This window comes from Callospermophilus lateralis, chromosome 3 (genome assembly GCF_048772815.1).
Source record: "Callospermophilus lateralis isolate mCalLat2 chromosome 3, mCalLat2.hap1, whole genome shotgun sequence".
In the NCBI taxonomy this organism is placed as follows: Eukaryota; Metazoa; Chordata; class Mammalia; order Rodentia; family Sciuridae; genus Callospermophilus; species Callospermophilus lateralis.
Window position 1 is genome coordinate 60,160,131 of NC_135307.1, and position 23,939 is coordinate 60,184,069.

The window sequence follows — 23,939 nt, forward strand, 5'->3', positions numbered from 1 at the left end:
GCACCCTCAAAGGCAGCTCCAGGGCAGTGACCCCACCTGGAACCTTACCTGCTTCACGTTGGCGATTTCCCGGAGGAAGACATCATCGCCCAGGAAACCATGTAGCTTCGTCAGCTGGCTCAAGTCTTTCACATAGTCTTCCCCAATTTTCTTTCAGTGTAAAGGAAGATGTGATTTTCATTCAGGGATGGTAATCAAGCCCAAATGAGCAGCTCTGTCAGTATGGGGTGAGGGGCTCTCTTATTGTAAGAGTATAGTTCCTGGACCACACAGTTCATAGAATGGTCTCACTCATTGAAAAGGCTGGAAATTCTCCATGGGAAGAACACTTTTTCTAGTATCTTATATTAGTCACAGTGCTATTGAAGTGTTAAAAATAGGAAATCTACTTAAAGGGGTGACCAAGAGCCTAGGTTCTGCTAGTTATTTACATGCTCTTTGTTATTCTCTCTTACTAATACGGATACCATTTTCCATCTGTGTGTCAGGCTGTTAGTCATGATTAGCTACACAATTTGCAGGGCGTGCTACTGAAGCCAGCCCTGCTGCAGACTGCGTTTGTGAAGTTAAGTGCACGCACATGCCTCTCACTTTCCAGCCAGACCTCCCGTCATCTCAGCTCTTCCCATTACCTCTGCAATTAGGTCTGCCAGTCCCGGGTTGCAGAGTAAGAGCCAGCGCCTTGGAGTGATACCGTTGGTTTTATTCTGAAACTTGTCTGGTTCTAGATCACTGAAGTCCTTGAACCTGGAGGTGGAAGAGACAGATCACTGAGTTTGGCTGCAACAGCAGAGTCTTGCTGCATAAAGCTCAGAATCATATTCGAGAAGCTAAGTGTAGGCTTAGAAAGATTACATAAAGGTGAAGGGAGGGGCTAGCAGCAGCTATCGCTGTCATCCTAAATAGAAACTCATTTGCAATTCAAAACAATTACAAGAAAAGTTCCAAATCTAGTCACCTCCATCTGACTTCCTGGCATTGACATATATAACAGGATACTTTTTTGTTGTTTTTGTTTTTTGGCTCCTAAGTCTAGATTTAGGAAGAAGAGGAAGGCATTTTTTTACTTTTCATATTTTCCTCTTTTCCTTTTTAAAGAGAAGTGTTCTTTGTATAGAAGAAAGTACTTTTAAACATTTTAAGAGGGCCTTTCCTCATCTGGAAATACAATCTTGTATTTATTAGCATCATTCCATGAACGGTCCATATTAGACCTGCTGCCTGGTAACGGAGGCTCACACTTTTGTCTTCACGATGTCTGAGTGGATCTTAGCCACACCATTCACAGCGTGGCAGCCCACAATGCAGAGATGGGCCATGTTGATCCTTTTGCCTCCTTCCTCTTCTATCAGGGACATCCTTCTCAGACGGTCCATATCTTTAGGAAACAAGGCCACGATTCTCTAGACAAAGGAAGAGAAAGACCATGCTGATCTCTCAGGTTTAAGCAACATTGGACTGTTACTGACTTCCCAAGCAAAATCTTTGATGCAGTGAATATAAAAAAACTTCATTCCCACAGAGAGGAGTTGAGATAGCGCTAGGGAGGTGCCACCCTTCCCTCCATTCTAGCCCTTTCAAGATGTTTTAAACACAGCCCCACTCAGACTTGAGTACTTTGATATATTAATGATTGAAAGGTGTTTATACTTCAAGTTTGGGAAAGGAAAACTCTGTAGCCACCCTTAACATCTTAAGACTTCATTCTCATAAGGGGTTAGAATCTCTGGAAATGACTTACATCCAAGTGCTTCTGATTTATCTCATAAATGATTTGCAAATGTCGAGGAAGCAACCTCTCTACCAGCTCCACTGGCCAGCGCTCCAGGGCTTCTGGGAGCACAGTGTGATTGGTGTAGGCAAAAGTCTTCTGAGTGATCTCCCATGCCTGTGGGGAGGGGAGGGTCAACTGCTTCCTCTGCTCTACAGGGAGTGCACCTACCTCTCAGGTCCAAGCCCCCCTCAGCTCCCTCCTGCCTGCAACAGGATAGCTCTGAGTGTGTGCTGTCAGACCCACATGATTCCACTAGGTTCCTGAATGGTCCAGATAATGGGTGCATGATTTTTTGGGAGAGGGAAAACCTTTATATAAAACTGTAATAGAACTGAATATAACATTCTGATAAATCTTCACTACTATTTTTTTGTCTTTTTAAATTAAATGCACAAAGGTTGAAGAGTAAAAACTACAGGAACACTTTCAGGAGACACAAAGTATGTTTAAAATGCGGACTTCCAAAGCTATGGGGATACTTTCAATTAGCAGATTCTGAGGCTAGAGAAATTTAATTTCAAATCCTCTTAGACACAAATGTGCCAAACACAACATAATCCTTAATACAGCTACTTCTCTGCCTCCCAAGAGGCATGGGTTGATTTTCTAGTCTTATTCTCAGGATGGAGTCAGGTTCGCATCAGGGCAAAATGTACCCTAGCCATCAGAAGTTAGCAATAGGAACTTATTCTGAAAAACTGAAAAGAGAGCTTTTTTGGTAGTCCTTCAACCACAGACATTCTGGTTAATAAAGGGGGGGGGGAGCCAAGCTATGCAGACCTTAGACCAGGGCAATTTTTCAATATCCACAAAAATCCTCATCAGTTCAGGAATGGCAAGTGCAGGGTGAGTGTCATTCAGTTGGATGGCCACCTGGGTGGGGAAAAGACATCAAGGTGAAGGTGACTGATGGCCCAGGGTCTGGCTGCCTTGTCCTCACATGTCTGGGGAAAGCACTGAAACAAAATGTCCAACTCCTAGGAAACACCAGAAGCATCTTATTCCCACCCAACATTTTTAGCACTGAGAGAGAAGAGCAAATCTGCTGGAAATCCTGATCCCTAGCTGACCCTGTCTGCATCCATATACTGAATACTTGCCTGATCTGGAAAGGCGTCAAAAACAGTTCCTGCACTGTCAGTGGAGCCAAACTTGGAGGCTTTGAAGCGTCGGATGACATCTTGCAGGGTTGCCGCCACCACAAAATACTCCTGCTTCAGTCTTAGCTCCTTCCCTTCAAAAAACTTCAAGCCAGAGAGACTGAATGAAAGTGGTTCACATTGTAGGTGTGGCTAAAATATGATCAGAATCTCCCCCCCAGGGCATGTCAAGGTCAAACCCTCTGGACAGCTGGTTAAAGATGGCAGGTTGAGCATGTTAGCATTAGCCTTTGCTCTTCTCTGAAACTCAGCAAAGGAATTTAATCAAGGTACTCAGACAAAGGATATAGAGCCTGTGAGAAACAACAGCAGAGATGTTTTAGAAGTTGAAAGACAGTTGAATGGTAATTGAGACAAAGACCCAAGACAGCCCAATTCTGACCTGGTAGTGGAAGAGTCATAAAACAACTCATTTGATACACCAGAGCCCTCCCCAAAGCCCAGGAATTGGCAGCATCAAGTGTCTTTGAAAGTAGGAGTGAAGTTGGGGGTAAAGGTTAGTTGAAAGTTTAAGGAACAGCTGGCCTCAGATCACATCTCCCATTCCTGCAGTTAAGCAACTTCCTTTCCCAGCTCAGGCAGAAGTTGGATTTGTATTCTCTGGAGGTGGTAAGACAGGGATCTCTGAACTGGGGCAACAGGTACCGTTGAAGGCAGGGGTCTCAGCCATCTCATACTGACAATGTGGAGAGAGGGGTCAAGTTTATGTACTGAGTTCTGAGACTCTCAGCCTTCTCTCTACCAAACTTCAGAACACAGACAGCCAAGATATTAATTATTAATGTTAATTAATCTGATCAGAAATACATTGTACTTCCTTTTTCCAAAAGGAAAACTGGAAGGAAATTAAAAAAACAAACAAACAAACATAAAACCCTGAGAGTGTTTTGGTATCCAGGCAAGTTGTGAATGTGAGGGCAGAGTGAAGATGTTTTCTGATATTCAAGATCTCAAAAAAATTGACTTCATCCATGCCTTCCCCAGAAGGTGCTGGGAGCATATGAGTACCAATAAAATAACAACAACAAAACAAACAACAGCAACAAAAACAAAAACAAGAAAGAGAAAGACAGGACATACAGGAAATAAAAACCTTAGATAATAGGTGACTAAATAGATGCTCATAATGATAGGAAAGGATCTTAAGACAACAGTAGAATTGCAACCCAGGGAACAGCCATTCTAGAGAGATCCAGAAGATACTGTTCAAAAGACTGGGTAGTGGAATACCTACTGTTTGGATATATTGAAATTTTAAAAAGTGGGGTGAAATATACAGTTAATTAAAGAAAAGTACTTAGAAAACCAGGCAAGCAAACAAAGCAAACTTATTTACAACAACAACAACAATAACAAAATGAAACCTTTAAAGGAAAGGCAATCATTATATGAGGACAGTTCTATGCACAGATAGCTGCTGGCTGCATTTACAGAGTTAGAATAATGTGAACACTAAGGAGTGCATGGAAATTACATGGACTTGTGTAGAGAGAACCAGGATGGGAACTCTGTGTTTGCGTGATGGAAGTGTGTATGTGAGACTGTGAGGTCTGTTCCAATCCTTCAGAGAAGGGAGTTGACAAACATTTATAAAAATGGGGGAGAAAATCACAAAGTAGAAATAACTCTGTTCTTCAGAAATATGGAGGTAAGAACCTGAAAAAATCAACTAAAAGCAAAGGGATATATTGCTTCTGGGGAGTGAGAAATGGGAGACTATGTTTTTACAATAAGCTTCATAGAATGGTTCTCCTTAAACTATGTGTAACTTTGACAAAAATTAAAAGTCATTAAGAGAAATGGGAATTTACAGGTAGTAGAATTAGGATTTTTTTTTTTTTACTTTATTCTTGGTACTTTTTTTATATTACTTACATTTATTTCTTTTCTAATGGTATATATTACAGTGAAAACTGTAATGAAATACAACATGACAATTTTTTAAAAATTTACATTAAGGTGTATGAATGGTACTTTGAGAATGTGGGTAATCTGGTAATTCTTCGTCTGAGCTCTGAAAGATGAGTAGGAATTTGTCAGATGAACACAGAGGGTCAGAGCATTCCCTGCAGGCAGAGGAAACCAGTGCATACCACCGAGGTGGAAAAGAAGAGGGCAAACAGCTCTGGACAGCTGGGGCCTCACTGTCAGGAGTCACAGGACAGGCAGTCACCCCAGTGAAGAACTTGGGCTGCATACCTAAGACAGTACATCCCTTGTACCTTTAAAGGACTTCAACCTGGGGACAAACATCTCACTACTGGCAGAATGAGGATGGGCGCACTCACTCTGGAAGAGAGACTCAAGAATGGACTAGGGGTACTGCCAGGTTGAGGAGAGGGAATGAATCTGTTTTGTGTTAATGGTCAAAAATGATTTTATCACTCCATTCTGAAAAACAAAACAAAACCCAATCCTGAGAGCTCCTTTTACCCATCAAGTCAACTTTTTACCACACATTAACTTAGTATATGTTGTCAATTACTGCAGATGATTATTTCCAGATGAAGCCAGGTTTGGTCCTTATTTGGAGAAGGAGGAGGGATTTTTTTTTTTTAGAGAGAGAGAGAGAATTTTTTAATATTTTATTTTTTAGTTATCGGTGGACACAACATCTTTGTTTGTATGTGGTGCTGAGGATGGAACCTGGGCCGCACACATGCCAGGCGAGCGCGCCACCGCTTGAGCCACATCCCCAGCCCCAGGAGGAGGGATTTGAAGCCCTTTTGGTTGCACAGTTTTTCAGGCCTGGGTTTGGAAGGTAGTATGGTCCTGTGCTTGGAAGCATTCTTATTTTGACTGTGAAACAGAGCAACCTTTTCTGTATTAGAGATTTACCTGAAATGTATAGAAATTGCAGCATTTTCCCCAAAGGAAAAATAACATACATGAGTAGGTTCCTGAAAACCACTCCAGCAAATCCATACAATCTTCCTCCCTTCTGAGAGACTGTGGTTTATCACCAGAAGATATCCGGTCTAAGTAGGTTTTACATCTATGTCCCCAAGAACCCTGCTTTCTACCATGTATGCAAAGCAGAGTGCTAATTTGATTGCATCCAAGATTATGTTAAGAAAGAAGAATTGTTATAGCTTCAAGAAAATGATTTTTCTCATCGAGAAATTCAAGTTACATATGTTTGAACCAACTAAGAATTTATAGCAGTCATCTGAGATCCAGTTCCACGTTTTTTTAAAACTAAGTTATTTTTAAAATAAAATTGGAATAATCACTTGTAAGAAAAAGTTTAAAGACATGAGTAAGTGCCAAAAGAAGCACGTGTTTGTTCATGAGTCTGTTCCCAGGACCATGACCCAGCAAGCTGGGGGAAAGAAGGTCAGGAAGAGCCCCGTCAATGAGGGAAGAGGCCAGGAAGGATATCTTCAGGATTTTTAACTTTGCAGATAAATTTTCTGTCTGGAAAGAGAGTAGTGCTTCACCAGTGAGTCACCATTTTTTTTTTAAATATTCAGATTCTGTTTTGAAATATATCCACAAAATTCCCCAATTAGAGAAGGGGTCATTAATCAAGGACAAAATACTTATTCTGTTTTTATGAATTGTATGAATTTGTTTTCCTTACTTGTATAGGAGAGGAAAGTTAGGAATTTCAGGAAGAGACATGAAGCCTATTTTGTATGTAAAGAAGAAGAAAAACCAATATTACATATGTATTTTATAGGGTTACTAAATAGGCTCTTTGGTTGCCACAGGATCACTCACATTATCATTGGGGTAAAGCACCCGGGAGATGTTCTCAGCCAAATTTCGGTCCAGCACAGCTTGAATGTAGTCTCCAACATTAACTGAGGGGAATGTCAGAAAAACAATAAATAGACAAGCCAGCCTTGATCTCACTTAATGTCATGCCATGTGTGATTCCTTAGACGCCCCCAAATCCAAAAGGATCTCACAACCCTTCATTCTGGGCTTCACATGAGGTCTGAGGGCCAGACTGAAGGATTGCTTTAAAAACTTCCTTCCCTACTCTCCGTAAAACTTTTGTTTAGTGGCTGAAGACTTCAGATCAGAAACTCAAGCTCAATTTGGTTCTGACTAGCAACCAAAAAGATTAAACAGAAACCGTACTCACAGTCTCTGAGGTTGAAGTCATTTGGTGCTCGGGCAGACCAGAGGCGCATGGTGTTGACAGTGTTATTCATATACCCAGGCACAGGGGTGTCATAAGGCAGGGCCAGGACCACCTGTGGAAGTGAATAGATGCAGCTGCTTATTGTTTCTCATATATAGGTTAACAATGGGCTGAGAGACTGCAATGGAATTCTATTTCTGGCCCTATATTAATTCAAACTGTGTAAGGTATAAACCAAGAAGAGGGTCCCAGGGCTAGATGGGGTAGTAGACATCATGTGATTCCTCCCCCAACTGGAACATCCAGGTGGATGGTTCTTTATAGCATTTCTGTGTTGATATTCCATGTGCCCTTGCCCAGATACATAAGTAGGAGAAGGCTAACTGTGGTATTAGTATTAGAAAAGGCATTATCTTTCATATTCCTGATCAAGCTGCTGCTCAATAATAATAAACATGCAAGCAGAATGACAAAGATGAATCTGTACCTACCCAAAGGTAACAATTAGGATAAGTTTTGTGCAGGTTACTCATTGACCCGATTGCAAACATGGTGAAAATCAGTGGAACAGGCATTTCATGAAGACAGAACGTTACATATGATATTTAAAATGCATTTTTAAAGTTACATATAGAAGAGTTATTTTAGTGGTTCCTACAGCAATCTGCCAAGTCAGGTGATAATTAGCTGAGTTGGGTCTAAGATGAGAGCTTTGGAAAAATCTCACTCAATCTTTGTGATAGTCATTGAAATAGAGAATAGGAAAATGAACCATTTTTCACAATGCATTTAAAATCTATGTGAGAAATGACTCATGTCATGACTCATGTCCAAACCCTGCCTTGTCAGAGTCAAGCTCTGGAAGGAGAATGACAGGATAATTGAAGTGGAGAAAGCTAGACATCATTTGGTGTAACCCACTCATTTTGGACACAAGGAAACTAAAGCTGAGAGAGAAACTACTTACCCAAGGTCACAATCAGTGGCAGAGCTGAAACCTAAACACACACCTTTTTACTATTGCCTGTTGAATTATGAATGAATGAAGCATTATGTCTGGTATCAATCAGATATATTCAGTCATGCTTTCACGATCACTGTGGCTTCAAAATAATATATCACCCGGGCTGGGGATGTGGCTCAAGCGGTAGCGCGCTCGCCTGGCATGCGTGCGGCCCGGGTTTGATCCCCAGCACCACATATAAACAAAGATGTTGTGTCCACGGATAACTAAAAAATAAATATTAAAATTCTCTCTCTCTCTCTCTCTCTCTCTCTCTCTCTCTCTCTCTCTCCCTCTCTCTCTCCCTCTCTCACTCTCTAAAAAAATAATAATAATATATCACCCTTATTTGAATATCATCCACTAAAAAATAAAGGTCTCAGAGGATGTTTAAAGCAAGTTGTGATCAATCAGGAAAAGTCATTCACATAGAGGGACTGAGTCTGGGTTCAGACAAGATTTGCATTTCTGACTCTTGAAGTACACCACTTGAATCTCCTTTCAGACAACTTCAGAGAGAATCTGCCCCCTAAGAGATCACACTGAGGGGCTGGGGATGTGGCTCAAGCGGTAGCACGCTCGCCTGGCATGCGTGCGGCCCGGGTTCGATCCTCAGCACCACATACAAACAAAGATGTTGTGTCTGCTGATAACTAAAAAATAAATACTAAAATTCAAAAAAAAAAAAAAAAAAAAAGAGAGAGAGATCACACTGAAACTGTGCACTTTCTCCAGGAAGCTCCAGCATGGGCTGAAGCACCAGAGCTGTCACTCTTCTAATGGACAGTTTTTGACTCCAGGCCTCATGGGCCCAGTCAGTTGCTCAGAGTCACTAGAGCCTGGAGCTCTTCCTGAGCATCCTGCTTCCTCCTGCTTCTCTTTCACAGCTGGCACCTTGGTCTGAAGACTTCCCATCTCATCCCGCTCCTTCCCACTTTACCCATCACAGGAATTCCTCCAATGTATCACTTGTACCTCTAATTCTCTCTGGTCTCCCAGAGGACTCAAACATACACAAGATCGAAATGAACAGCTCAGTTTCCTGGAAGCCACCCCATGCGTGCACAGAGCGTGTCTGGCCTCATACTCTCTGAACTCATTGGCTACCACATGGGGCTCATCAGGTGATGGCTGTCATCCACGAAGCCTTGCATGACCTAGGTTTAACCTTTGCTCCATAATCTTGCTTTTGTGGGCACAGAAACATACTCTCTCATTGAATTGTGGGATAGCTTATGAAAATATCTAAAGGTGCTTTGTAAATACTAGTTGTCTCAGCAGTGGAACTGATAGTGTAAATAGAATGCTTCCATGATTGGTGTGTGAACCATACATTTTGATAAAAGCCACTGGTGAAGTTTTAGGCACCAAATTCCATAACACAATTGCTAGTTTCATATGATACATATGTGAAATCTTTAAGTGGATTAATTACTGATTTGTTTGCAGCTCTCTTCATGAGATATATATATATTTTCAATTGCGACTTAGATTTTGGTCTATTATTTAACTGAAATGAAAAAACAAAACAAAATAAGATCTTACCTTCAAATAACAGTATTAGTTTATTTCCTATACCATTATACTTTTTATTATAGCTCCTAATGTCTCATCTTACATGCTAAATAAATTCATATTCAGACAAGAAACCTTTTTTTAAAAAAAGTCTTATTTTTCTGAATTGTAAACAGCTCTATAAGAATTAGTAAAATAAATCATAATTTTTTTAAAAAAATCAGCTATATAATATGATCTTGGCTATTTTAAGGTAAAATAAAGCATTTACTCATAGAAAATAATTCACAAATCAACCAAATTTAGCATTAAAATATTGATTTTGACTTCCAGTTTTCATATATAAGAGCACCATTTAGTTGGTCATTACCATTTTCTTCAAGTATTTGAAGAATGGTCAGTGGTTGATCTTTTCAGCCTGAGACTTTTTCTTTCTTTCTTTTTTTTAGGGGGGGAGGATTGAACCCAGGCCTTGTGCATTTGAGGCAAGCACTCTACCAAATGAGCTATATCCCCAGCCCCTGAGACCAATTCTTATTAAACAAATATTTCAAGTCATGCTCCATTGATTAGGTGGGGCTGTCCAGTACTAATCAACTTCTTACATCAGCAAGTATGAAGATGGCAAAGCACAAATAACCACTGGGGGTGCCATTGTTCAGTGATAGTGCAATAGTCAAATCTAGTGACAGAAAAAGTGCTTGCCCAACAAGTAAATGCACTTGAATTGATACCAGCATTACTTTTCTAGAAGTGATCTGTCACAGAATAACACAGTACACTCTGCATAGTTTGCATTGTTTTTCTGACTTTACAATGAATAAGAACTTTGATAATCTTTCAAATAAACCCTGAAGTGTTAAAATACTTATCTTAGAGAAATTGTAAGTAAATGTATATATGGCAGTGGGGTGAGGAATGGCATTTAAATTTATTCCTCTTTGGCCTCAACAGCTACTTCATATAAAACTGGAGCACTAAACAGGATGGATATTACAGAACTGACTGATTTCTGATAAAGCTGATTGCAAAATGACCCTGCTAAATCAATTGACCTTGGAAAAGTTTCTTCTCTCTTGGTGTCACTTCCCTTGTCTCCAAAATGAATGGATATCACTAAGAGAAATAACAGATTTATTTATAAAAATGCATTCTATCATTCAATACAAATCATACTCCTCTCAATGTCACATGCATATGACAGTGGGTACTTCCCACCACTCTACCTTCCACAAAATGTTCGTAGCGAGGAGGCCAGAATACCTGAGTGTCAATCCACTTGGTCCCAGTTGGGGTGGTCTCTACTTTTCCATAGAAGTGTACAGGCAGCATGAATTCAGGGCGGGCCTTCTCCCAAGGGTTTCCATGCCTGAGCCAATCATCTGCCTCTTCTACCTGCAAAAACGACACTGCTTTGAATTTATTTTTCAAGACATGTGGACCCAGTCCTTCAATTATTTCACAATAAAAATGTCTCTAGCTGAAAGGACTAAAGAATATTGTTCTGGAGAGAAAGTGGTTGGATTTATCATTCTTAATTCATTTTTGTCTTACATCACAAAACAACAATACTTGCTAGTACTACTCTAAATGTTTCATATGTATTATTGCATTTAAACCTCATAGCAACCCAATAGGAGGGAACTATGGATTGTCCCCTTTAAAGGATGAGGAAACGTAATTGCTGGAGGTCACACAAAGACTAAATGGTAGAGCGAAGATTGACTTCAGGTCTGTGTGCTCTAGAGCTTCTGTCTAAATATCTGTGGAGCCAACTGTCTAGTTTGAACTAAACTGAGAAGACCTCCAGGGATGTTTACCTTTGGATATATGAACCTGATGGGTCCTGCAAGATTCTCAAGTTTAGAATATACAGAATCAGGAAATGCTACTTAAAGAACAAAATGTTTTATTTTTAAAATAAAGTATTTTTAAAACAGAAATAATTATATTTCATAGTTCTTTTTTTACCTTACTCCTTATGTGATTTTTTAAAAATGATACGCGTTAAGGTTCATTTTGAAAATGTTATATACTAAAAGGTAAAAATTTATTTTATTGACAATCACAACATTTCCCCAAGTATTTATGCTAATACATAACAAAATATTTCTTATAAAAAATTTAAACCATAGTTTTTATTTAGGGTATCCTGGATAGTGAACAAATTTTGGTTTGTAACAAACAAACATACCAAAGCAAGAACAATAATAACATCAAACACACACACACACACACACACACACACACGCACACAACACACACAACACATACATGCATTTGGAGGGATACAGTTTTAAGGTAAACTGTGTAAAAGAAACTTCTGAAATAGTACAAATATATTAAAAAATGGAATTGTGTTCTGGCAAGAAAGAGGTAATTGCCAATAAGATCATGCTGATAGGTAACAGATATGAGTGACAGGAGCATGAGGTTACGGGGAATAATTCTATAAACGGGGTCCTCTGTACTGATTCTTACATGCTTTTTTTTTTTTTTTTTTTTTAAAAAAAAAAAAAAAGGTGGCAATTTACCTGCAGCCCTGCCTGCCTAGCTTAAGTCAGTAGGATATGCTACATTCCTTAGCAAACAACCGGTTATCTGCAGGAAAAGTGCAGGCCTGAAATGCTGATAAGAAGAACACAAGTTACCCTGGAGTGGGGGACTACCGATCAGGTTCCAGAACTCAGAGAGATAAAGATACGGCCCCCAACCATAAACTATATAAGAACAAGTTCATTTAGAACAAGTCATCATGGGTCAAAGTGACCTAGAATTGTCATGCACAGTGGGGTCTTGTAAGTCTGATATCATCTTGCTGTCAGTCAAAAATCAAGAGATGGTTCTGGGTGGGACTCTCTGGAAACTTCCTTGGGACCCCCAATAAAACTGGAAGGCAGAAGGGCACACTGTACTTATCCTCTTTGACAGGACCCACCCTCTCCCTTGAGAATGTCCCCCTTTCCCTCTTCTGTCTCTTCTAATAAGTTCATGCTGCTTCTCTGAGTGACATGTCTAAAATCTTTTTGGCATGATTGCAAAGACCAATGAGAAAGGACTGCTCTGGCTGCCACAGCTCTGTGGCAGGTCCTTGCCCTATAACAATTCCAAATATGGTCATTTTACCTATTTGATTCCTCACTGTCACCTCTTAGACCACTCATCTTTGTTTTAAAAGATATTATTTAGGAAATTATGACACAATGCTGGATACCCCATGATCCCTCCATGTGAAGCCTGACCAGTCACAGTGCAGAGAGAGAAATAAACATAGCTACTGTCTTTTGGGATATGAGGCAAAACATTAACGTCAAGAGCCAGGCAAGTAAATACACATTCACTTTTTTCAAACATAGTTCATGACTTTATTTCAAGAAATGATGATGCATAGAAAGGGAACTCACAGACAACATCTTCAGGTAGAAGAGTAGGGAGTTTGAAACCTGCTGAATGCAGCTAAGGATAGAAGGAAATAAAGCCCAGGAAGGCTGGAGGTAGATTTGGACAAACTGTCAAATCACATCTTGTTAGAATGCAGATTCTCAGCAGGTCTGAGAGGGGGTCTGAAATCCAATATTTTAACAAGCTCCTGATGCTGCTGGTCCCTAGTCTACCCAAAGAGCAGCCTGGAGAGCTACAAGGTGCTACAAAGCTAATAACTAATTCTGTGCTACAGAATCCAGAACTAAACTCCATTATCCCAGTGCTAAAGAGAACAAACAAACAAACAAAAAATAAAATTTTAACAAAGTTTTCTAGTCAATAAGAAGCTTGTCCAGTCCGTTAGTTAGAAACTCTCCAATAAGCAGATGACAATATCGACAAAGTAGCGAAACATCTTGGCTTGCAAAATCCTTTATGCTGTACTTGGGTAAGGGCAGGTTTGGGGTTATAAAATACTGGTCAGTGTGAACACTGCTTCCTGTCACTGAATAGAAAGTAGCCCATTTACCTCATTTCAGCACTCAGGGCTGCTGTGGAAAGCTCCTGAAGGGACTGTGTGAGGCAGGAGGAAGATGAAACAGCACGTTTTCCTCTGCAAAGTCCTGTGTGTGGGAGAACTGACAACATCTCTTCCGCTGAGAAAGGCAGCAGGATCACAGACTGTGCAGAGGCTGGCTCTGCAGGACCCCTGCTGGGCCCACTCCCCTGCAGCTCTTGTGAAGTCCCAGTTATATTTACTCTTTGAGGAAACACTTTTTTCCACCTAATGCAGGGATTGAATCCACTGGTGCTCTGCTGCTAAGCCACATCCCCAGCCTCTTTTATTTTTGGGACAGGGTCTTTCTTAGTTGTCCAGGCTGGCCTTGAACTTGTGATCCTCCTGCCTCAGTTTCCTGAGTCACTGGGATTACAGGTGTGTGCCATCACACCCAGCGAGGGCACACTGTTATGTGACCAAGGACTAGTCAGTTGATCAATCTTAATGCCACGAAACATTGGCTTACTTTATCCCTCCCAGTTTATGGCTGGTTTAAATTTTTCGGAGCTAGCAAGTTTGTAGGAAGCCCCATTTGCTTGCTGATCTTTATTCTGAATCTCTTGATGATTTGGTGAAGGATTAGTGAGTAATAACCTCACTTTTACAAGGCTTGTTTTTAAGGTAGATTGAAAAACTGGTATTTTATAAGCACAAGTTTATCTCAGCAGAATGAAGAGAAAGACAAAACTGCTGCCTGTTCCCTCTACTAAATCCACAGAAGCCATGGGATGAGGATAAACCTTCACTTTACCTTGCTTTCTTCCAGTGGATTAACAAAGCCCTCTGTGAATTTAGATTTCCAGATAGCCAGTGATCCTGAATGTACAAGTACTGAGTCAAAATGGGGGTGAGGTGGGAGGAAAGTGTCATTCACAGCCAAGTGGGCTGATCTGTTCCCTTCAGGGGCTCTGCAGGGCTGACCCAAAGCAAGTGTGCTCTCTGGAGTGGGAGAGCCATGCTGGGTGGAGGCAGCAGCTCGTCGTGGGTCTCTCTAGAGGAGTTACTCAGTAGAATCTGTATCCCAACAAGCAGTGAAGCAGAGTCAGCTCACGGGGCTCTGTCTGTTACTGAGTTTTAAGAAATGCTCTCCCCTTCAACTGTGTGATACAAAATACATGGAGAAATTGTGGACAAACCAGGAGAGTTAATAAACCTAGCTTTGTGATAATATGTTGTGGTGGTATTTACTATAGCTAAGCAATGGAAGCAACCTAGCTGCCCATCAGCAGATGAATGGATGAAGAAAATGGGTTACATATTCACAGTGGAGTATTATTCAACCATAAACAAGAGTGGGATACTATTATTTGCAGGAAAGTGGATGGAACTGGAGATCATCATGTTAAGTGAAATAAGCCAGACATGGAAAGTCTAGTGTTGTTTGTGTTCTCTCATATATGAAAACATAAAAAAAAGGAAAAGACAGTAGAAGAGGAATTTCTAGGGATTGGGAAGGGGGTTGGAGGAAGGGGGAAAAGACGAGACAGGAAAAGGCAGAAGAAGAAAAGATGGATGTGATCGGTGCACTATGAACACCTTTGTAGAAATAGCACAGTGAGACCCATTAATCTGTACAATTAGTATGTGTTAATAATTTCAGTAAGATATATAAATAAGAATATTGAGAATATTTCTGGGGGAACTCCAAGAATTCCACAATGATAACTGGACTGGGTAATGTGAACCGTGTGTAACTGACTGGAACTGGCTTGGCGCGGGTTCTAAGAAGAGAGGGGTTCACAGACACTGTGACTCAACCCTGAGACACACACAGTGAGCACCCTTCCACTGGGAACAGTGGTGTGACTGCTAACTTTTATGTGAGGTTTTTGTAGTCACCTTCTCTCACCCTACCTCCCAGTGGCCAGTTATTTTTACTGAAGACTATTTCTGGTAAGGTTCCAGTGATTCCCATTAGAATTCTTGGTAAGTCCAGAATTTTATCAATGCAACTCTTTTCCTCAGGAGGGTTCACAATGAACAGTTTTGTTCCCCCAGCAAATCTTCTTTGAAGAGACTTAAAAATTAAAAGTCTATCAATCTTCACAGACCTTCCAGCTCAGCCTACTGTGTATCTGCCACTGCAGGGTGCCTGTAAGTGGGTGTGACCATGCTCTTGAAGAGGCAGCAGCTTTCAGGGCAGATTTTTTTGTTTTTAATGGAAATGTGTGTGTGTGTGTGTGTGTGTGTGTGTGTGTGTGTGTGTTTTAATGGAATGATATATTTTATATTTTCACTTAAAAAATTATGTCTGGATTGAATTTCAAGTCAGAATTAAAGAAGTGGTGATGGCTACTGAGGCTAGGTTTGGAATATTTAGATTAGCAAAAGCTATCTGGTCTCTCTCTCTCCACTTTCTTTAAGGATACTGGAAAATGCATTTCCTTGTTCTGTAGAAAAGGGGATGGTTTCCCAAAATAAAGACCATTTAAAAGGAAGGGTGATTAATAATGACAGATGTTTCATAAAATTTGGCAGGAAAATACACCTGCAAGAGGTGAGGGAGAATTTTGAAATCTATTTGCTGAGTAATGATGTCACTTTCATTCCACCATCTTTCCTACCTCCTGCCCCATAGCACTTTGGTTTTGCTGAGGCTAGCTTTGAACTCATGATTCTCCTGCCTCAGTCTCCCGAGCTGCAGGGATTTCAGGTGTATGCCACTATGCCAGGAAAGGGCTATATTAATATTTTGTGGAATACCACAATTTATTAAATCATCCTCCTTTTCTTAGACAGAATTAACATTTTACTGAGTGCTTGTTTGTGTGCCAGACATTCTGTATATTTTTATACTAATTCTATGAAGTTGGTATTTCCATTTTGCAGATAAAAAACTGAGGCTTACAGAAGTTAGGTAACATAAAGGAGGCAGCATGACTTATAAAGGTAATGAGTCAGAATTAGGTCTCGAATTAGAAATTGGGGCCCAACCTTTTCTTCTATACCATGTTGGCTCCCAGTTTTTAAGATTTATTTAGGGGTTACTGAAGATATGCAACCCTGGTCCTTAGCAAAACTTGGAATTCTGTTTACAATATGTCTTTTATAATATGTCCTAATTATTCTCCTTCTGAGTATTTTTTCATTCTGTCTTCAGGCTGAATCTTTTAGTTCCTTTCTTCCTCAACCCAGAAGGTGTCCAGTTACTAGGGAAGGGGACTGAGGACAGTGGTGACACTTCCTTTCTTCTGGCTTTTGTTAACTCTAGCCTTGGTCCCCCTACCCAATCCCTCAGCACTCTGCCATTGGACTCAGTCTTGCAAGTATGGAAGGATGCTCAGAGCTCAGTCCTTTTGGAAATCCAATCCAGACATTTTTGTCAATGGTGTGTGGGTATGAGATGGAGATAAGAAGAGAAAGTCAAAATCACATTTAGTATCAGGGAAAATTATCCACAGTAGGGATGATTGTAGATGCAAAGAGCTAAACAAAGAGAAAAGAAACAAATATCTAAGAACCTGGTTTGGTTATACAAAAGTAAAACTAGAGTCATCTGGATGGACTTGTGCACATTTCTATGTAACATTATACGAACTAAATATGTGCCAGATTTATTTGATGCAACAGTTAATAAGATTGTCTGATTTCATCTCATAAAAAAATCAAGACATTTAGCTTTTTATCTTATAAAAAAGGTGTGTTAAGGAGGGCAAACCTCTGAAGATAGACAATAATACTGAATGTGGACCAGGAAATCTGGGAATACATATGCATATTTTCCAGCTGATGATCTGGGGTAAGTTCACTTCTTTAGAGACTAAGTTTTCTCTCCTACAATATGGAAATATATTTCTTACCATCAAGGGTTACTGGGAGGCTGGGGATGTAGCTCAGTGGTAGAGCATTTGCCTAGCAAGCAGAAGGCCTTGGGTTCAATCCTCAGTACCATAAGCAAATAAACATGCAAAAACTAAAGGAGATTTGTATTCAAGCAAGCTGCAGAGTGGAATGTCATAAGCTGTAGGTGGTCCACATTCAGGCAGTCAGTGATAAATATTTTCAGAACTCCCTTCTGAGAACCCACTCTCAATGTCAGTGTAGCAAACACCAAAGCTCCAAACTGCCCTCAAGAATGATAAAAATAACTCCAATTTGAGGATCTGTCACTATGGGTAGGCACTCATTAAGTGATTCTTTCAGGTTATTTTTATTAATCATGACAATAACTCTGAGATGGATGAACTATTATTATTCTCAATTTATAGATGACAACTGAGCATCAAGGAGGTTAAGGGCTGTGAGGGAGGCAGCGAGTAAGAGCAGGCCCTGTGCTAGGTGCTGTGGATCTGATGGTGAGTGACACCCACAGCTCTCTACTCTCAGGGAACTTATATATTAAAGGGAAGAATAACTGTATTCACTGCTTTCAAAAATGCCAGAGAAATTAGTAAAAGCTTTATAAAGTATAAAATATTCAGAGCACAAGAAGTCATGAAGTACTTCAATAATAAAATTTAAAACGATGGTTCCCATACCTGCCACCCATCTCGGATCTTCTGGTTGAAGATTCCATATTCATATCGGATGCCATATCCATAGGCTGCAAGTCCCAAGGTTGCCAGGGAGTCCAAGAAGCAGGCTAAGTTAGAGAGTACCACAAAGGACAGAGTAAGCTTAGTGTAAATTCCAAGGCTTTCTCCCCAAAACAGCCTCAGAACAGTTTTCTATGAGAAACCACTTTTATATTTTAAACCACAGAGACTGCTGTATAATGGGTATTGATTTTTTAAAAAACATTTATTTTTTAGGTGTAGTTGGACACAAACACAATGCCTTTATTTTTATGTGGTGTTGAGGATCGAACCCGGGTCCCGCCTGTGCTAGGCGAGTGCTCTACCGCTGAGCCACAATCCCAGCCCATGGGTATTGATTTTTTAAAATGACATTTTTTTTTCTAATTATAAAAACAACACCAGAGAAAAGTTAGAAAATATAAAAATTTATAAAGAGGAAAATAAATATCACCTATTACCTTACCATCTAGAAATAACCACTGTGTATATGCTGGCATTTTGTTTAAGAACAGATAAGAAAGCTACCTACTTGAGATATATAGATTATTGTTACCTACACTGTCCTTTCTAAGGGAAGCTGTTTCTATTGTCCCCCTGCTTAAAAAGATAGCTCCAGGGGAGTGTAATACATGACCTATGTTCTGATTACTAACTGTACCTTTGTGGAGGACTCTTTCTTATTGAATTTCACTGTTGTTGGGATACATATGACCATGTGTTCTAAGAAGTCTGGACTAGGAAGTGAACCTTGATTAATTGGCCTAGTAATTTTATTTTCTTCATCAGTGACTGGCATTGGCTTGGGCGTACATTGACACTCAATCCTCTGAGTGGTACTAACAAGGTGCAGGGAACTACTATGAAAGATTTTCCTTGCTGCCACCATCATTTGCTTCATGGTGGGGGTTGGGTGGGGATTTAGAGGGTAGTGTAAAAGAACCACAGAGACCTAGAGTCCTGACATAATCATGATGTTAAATAAACCCTTCTTCAAATAGCTCAACCTCTGCAGATCCTGTTCTGTGATAACACACGTCCTTGTTGGTTGGATAATTTTTTTTGGCTAGGTTTTCTATTAACTAATGACACAGCATCTGAACCAGAATAGCCCATCATCAGGCAGAATAGGGATTTATCTTGTGGTTGGGTGCAAACTCAGGGGTTTCACTAATCAGATTGTCCCTCTCAGGAATTTGAACTGATGCAGAGAATGAGGAAACGTACAATAGGAATTAAAAACTGAAAAGAGCATTGAAAGCTGTAAAACAAACAGAAAGATGTAAATCAAACAGGTCAACTCTAAAACAGAGATCCATGAATGCCAATGACTGAGGCCTTCAAGTTATTTTAACATGTCCAGCCCCTGTGCCCATGTGGCCTGGCTCTACTCCATTTTTTCTCTCTCTGGGTTGTGGCTATATGGCTTTTTCTGGGTCCTGACCAGTTCCTCCTTAGAGCCTGACCATAATGGGGTCCCAACCTTTCCAGTCAGGTAAGAGATGAGATCACCTAATGAGAAATACTCAGCCTCATTTGCTGCTTCACTCTTTGACCTTACCAGTCAGCTGAAAAAGTGAAGTCACTTAAGTTCTCATTGTTAAATGCACTTTCCGTTGGCACTGCTGGTCTTCCTACAGCCCAGGAAGCCTAGTAATGCCCTTACAACTTAGGTCACACCACACAAATATGTAAGTTGAGCTGCTGTGAACACAGCAGTGAAATAAAAGAGACAGTTTGGAAACACTTAAGTGCACAGGGAGGATCTGGCTAACTGTGGGGTTTTAAGCAATGCCTCACAGGTTTTGAGCAATGTCTGTTTTGTTCAACTTCCTTTCTCTGCTGCTTGTCTGGATTCAATTCAGTCACAGTGAAAACTCAAGAACAAATTCATTTACGATAGAGCATACTTTGCACTTCTCGGAAGCCTGTCTGCTGCTTTTAAGTGTGGTTGTGTATGGCATCTGAGGAAGTGTCAATCGGCCAGATAAGATAATACATTCCCAGTGTCACTTACCAGCAAGCCTCCCAAGACCACCATTGCCAAGTCCAGCATCTTCTTCAATCTCTTCTAACTCCTCCATATCCAATCCAAGCTGACAATGAAAGGAAAATAATACCAGATGTGGATACAAATATAGGCCATTTGGGTCAGGTACCCAGGTGTATTTGTGTACTTGAACCAGTTTCATTTCCCTCACAGCTCATTCTGGCTTCAGATGCCCACTGCAGACACTGGCAACTGCAAATGCCAATGGTACAATATGGTACAGCAACATCATGGAGAAGAACATGAACTCTAAATGATCGTCACAGACTCCGCTACTTCCTTACTGGTGATCCTGGGTAAGTTACTAAATCTTTTTATGCATTGCACTCTCTTATTTTGATAAGGTGGGTGATAAAAAATATATGCCACATTTAGAGTTGTTGAGAATTAAAGAGATTATGCAAAACATATTTCTGCACAGATATTCCTCAATAAATGTTAACTATTATTATTATTATATGCGTGCGTGTGCGTGTGTGTGTGTGTGTGTGTGTGTGTGTGTGGTAGGGTTAAAACCTCAGAAATAGTCTAGTACCAAGCTGACATTTGCTGGACTGTAGGAATTTGAACATGAGCAAAAGGTACAAGGTAAGACTTTTCAGTATGGACTGAAGTTCATCTTTCCATGACTACAGCATATTTACTCAGTAGGGTCAAAAACTGTTAACCCAAATCAGTGAGTCACTGCAATGAGATGACTGGAAGCCTGACAGCCCTCAGGAAAGCCTCAGTCCTGCAGTCCAGGTGGACAGAGATAAAATCTTCTACTTCTTTCTGGAGTAGATAAGAAGCTACTGGAAGTCAAGCAGCTACTGGAAGTCAAGGAGCACCTGTGAACTTGGAATGAAGGTAACTGGTTGTCCATGGGCTTCCTGCCCTTAAGTGTGAGGGGTTACACAGGCAGAGTCTACTAGCACCACTGTGGGCTCCTGTCAGAGTTCTGCAGCCTTTAGGTCACTGTGGGTTGCCAATTTTACAATGAGGAAATTGATAGCCAGATAAGTTGCAAGACCCATTCTATGCTGACTAGATGATAATCTAACCCAAACTTGGCTAAAGGATGGCCTGTTGTGAAATGAGAATGTTCTTTTCTGAATGTCATTCAATCACGAAATTGGATATTTTTTAAGATGGAAAACTAATTTACTTATTGAGAATACAGGCCTGAGATGTAACTCTGCTTGAAGACAATGCTCCAGTTTTCATGATCTCTACTCTTATATCATAAAGAGCTTTCTCATGTAAACCTTGACCATTAAATCTTATAGGAGTTAAGCATGATTTTGCTTCATTTCACTATTTTGAATTACTCCCTAGTAACCAGAGCCTACTGGGATCCTTGTGTAATCCAACTGTAAGTGCTAGCACTCAGGATTTTTAAATTCTAAAAATAAAAGTAGGATCTAAACCTTGAGCAAGAAGCTGAGGAGCACTTCATTTCACTTGGTTTTATTTTTTATTTTTTGGTACCAGAGATTGAACCCAGGGGTGCTTAATCAATGAGTTACATCCTCAGCCTTTTTAAATTTTATTTAGAGACATGGTCTCCCTGAGTTGCTTAGGGCCTTGCTGAGTTCCTGAGGTTGGCTTTGAATTTGTGATCCTCCTGTCTCAGCCTCCCAAGCCACTGGAATTATAGGCATGTGCCATAACTGTCAAATTGTGATCAGTTCTTAAAAAGTGGACTCAAGACCAAAGTAAAACTTGCAGTTCACACAGCAGAGACTTTCGAAGGCTTGTTCAGATGCTAATTTCTAAAATGCAATTTTTTTGTTTTAAGCAAAGCTATATTATTTTCAGCTAATATTAGGGGAAGTAAGGAAAAGGGAAGTGGAGGAGAATTGCAATGGTTCCTTCACAGGAAATGCTCTAAACCCACACAAAGCCCTCAGTGATAAACAGCTGGTTGCATAGTGTGACAATCCCACCTCAAGGGAAAGGAAGAGTTCAAACAGTGTCTCATTTAGAATTGACTTTGTGAATATAAATTCTTCATTTCCACCACATTGAAAAGGTTAACAACTCTGATTTTGGTTGAAGCCTGAGGCTCAGGAAACAAACAGTTAAATATATTCATAAAAACAAATTAGTACATTAGAGCTAAGACCTCAGACTTTTCCTTTAGGGAGGAAATACATTTTACATATCATTAAGCAACAGTAAGACAAAAGGATTTTAAAGCTTATCATTTTCTAAATTGCCTTTATACACTGATAACTGTCAAACTATGATCAGTTCTTAAAAGCAGACCCAAGACCAAAGTAAAACTTGCAGTTCACATCGCAGAGACTTTCAAAGGCTTGTTCAGATGCTAATTTCTAAAATGTAATTTTTGGAGGAATGCTGTCAAAGACTGACTGCAAAAAAAAAAATTCTCATGCATCATAACTAGTTCGCTAACTTCTTTTTCTGGTCCTTTCTTTTATGACAGAGATCACCAGTAATGTCTGTTTCTAATAGTTTGTAATGACCATCCCCTCTTTTGATAGTATATGTGCTATGTTTTTAGAGTTCTTGAAGTGAACTTGAAATTTAAAGGGAGAGGATGAGAGAAATGAGATGGGAACAAAGTACCTGGTAAATGGCCTCGTCACAGGCATTTTGTAGGCCAAGGTTGATCATGGTGTTCTGTAATGTCCGGCCCATGTAAAATTCCAGGGAGAGGTAATAAACTCTCTAAAATAAAGAAAGGAAAGGTCATGTTTCCACTATTAGGCCAACCATCCAAACACAAGGTCATATGTTAGGTCACCAAGAAGAAGAAACAAAAGAGGAGGTAGGTCTACTTTAACACAGCTGCGACACATATGTATGATTAGATGCCTAAGATTATTCCTGAAATTGGTTTGGGAAAACCATTTATATCATTTTAGCAAAGTGTTCAGTACTTTTATTATCCTCAGGGAGTGGGGAAAAAGCAAGCTCATTCATCCAATGACTTGGATGTTTTGTGTTTTCTCCCCTCCAGAAGTTAGACTGCCACGACTCAGCACTCCCTTTGAAGGCGAGGGTCAGGTGGACTGGCAAGATGTACAAGGACCAAGATTCTATGGCTAGAAAATACTTCTCTCTGGTTATTTCAAGAAATTTTACAATTAAAACTGCTCTTGAAAGTCTATAAATTGGGGATAGTTCCTTCTGAATGAAAACACCTAAGGTTTATTAGATTTGTTCTTGATGATATAGGGAATTTCTCTATTGACTTAGAAGCTGTTTGCTTTTGACATGGTAAAAGCCTGGTAAATAATATTGGAGTCAAAAGTGAGAGGTACAAAGTTCAGATATGCCTAAAGCCTTTCACATACAAACATAGTTTACTAAATAGGAAAAGAAAAAAAAATCCACGAGTTGATTTCATCATCCATTTTTACAATATCTTATTCTACTCTCCATTATCAGTTATGTTCTTCTCCATCAGGTATAAAACAACAAAAACCTGTAAATGCACCAATATAAAGTCACCTCAAATTTTAGATGTTCTCTCATTTCTATAAGAACCAAAAAAGAAAAGTGTTTGGTCAATCGGAAAATATATAAAATTATCAATAGAGTCCAGGATTATAAATATGTTACATAACAATAAATGACACACATATGAATAAAATATTATTTGAAAATATCAGTTTAGAAGTTTCACTCTTTCATTTTGTGAAACAACTGAATTTTTGTCTTCACATGGTTAGTAAGCATCCCTGCCTTAGTGAGGCCTCTAACACTTGGCCCTCATTTTTTATCCAGGTTGTTTGAATGTCTCTCATGCTGTTATTAAGGCCTCACCAGCCTGTCAGATGCCTTTGTGGGACTGGGAAAAGGCATCTTTCCTGGGCAGACTGAGGCCAAACAGGGGC

At 39.9% G+C, this 23,939-nt stretch overlaps 1 protein-coding gene across 2 annotated transcripts in view; it reads right to left on the reverse strand.

The window, feature by feature from the left end:
• Window positions 1–23,939, reverse strand: part of Pygl (glycogen phosphorylase L) — a 36,299-nt gene that overhangs the window by 7,944 nt on the left and 4,416 nt on the right. Inside the window, exons 2-13 of one of the 2 annotated variants that reach the window (XM_076850276.2) lie at window positions 22,666–22,767; window positions 20,059–20,137; window positions 18,006–18,109; window positions 10,809–10,940; window positions 7,028–7,139; window positions 6,658–6,740; window positions 2,875–3,018; window positions 2,555–2,647; window positions 1,742–1,888; window positions 1,240–1,403; window positions 633–747; window positions 49–150 (exon numbers count right to left, since the gene is read on the reverse strand). In XM_076850276.2, the coding sequence (XP_076706391.1) occupies window positions 49–150; window positions 633–747; window positions 1,240–1,403; window positions 1,742–1,888; window positions 2,555–2,647; window positions 2,875–3,018; window positions 6,658–6,740; window positions 7,028–7,139; window positions 10,809–10,940; window positions 18,006–18,109; window positions 20,059–20,137; window positions 22,666–22,767 (1,377 nt within the window). The remainder of the gene's footprint in view (window positions 1–48; window positions 151–632; window positions 748–1,239; window positions 1,404–1,741; window positions 1,889–2,554; window positions 2,648–2,874; window positions 3,019–6,657; window positions 6,741–7,027; window positions 7,140–10,808; window positions 10,941–18,005; window positions 18,110–20,058; window positions 20,138–22,665; window positions 22,768–23,939) is intronic. The other variant, XM_076850277.2, reaches the window with a different exon arrangement.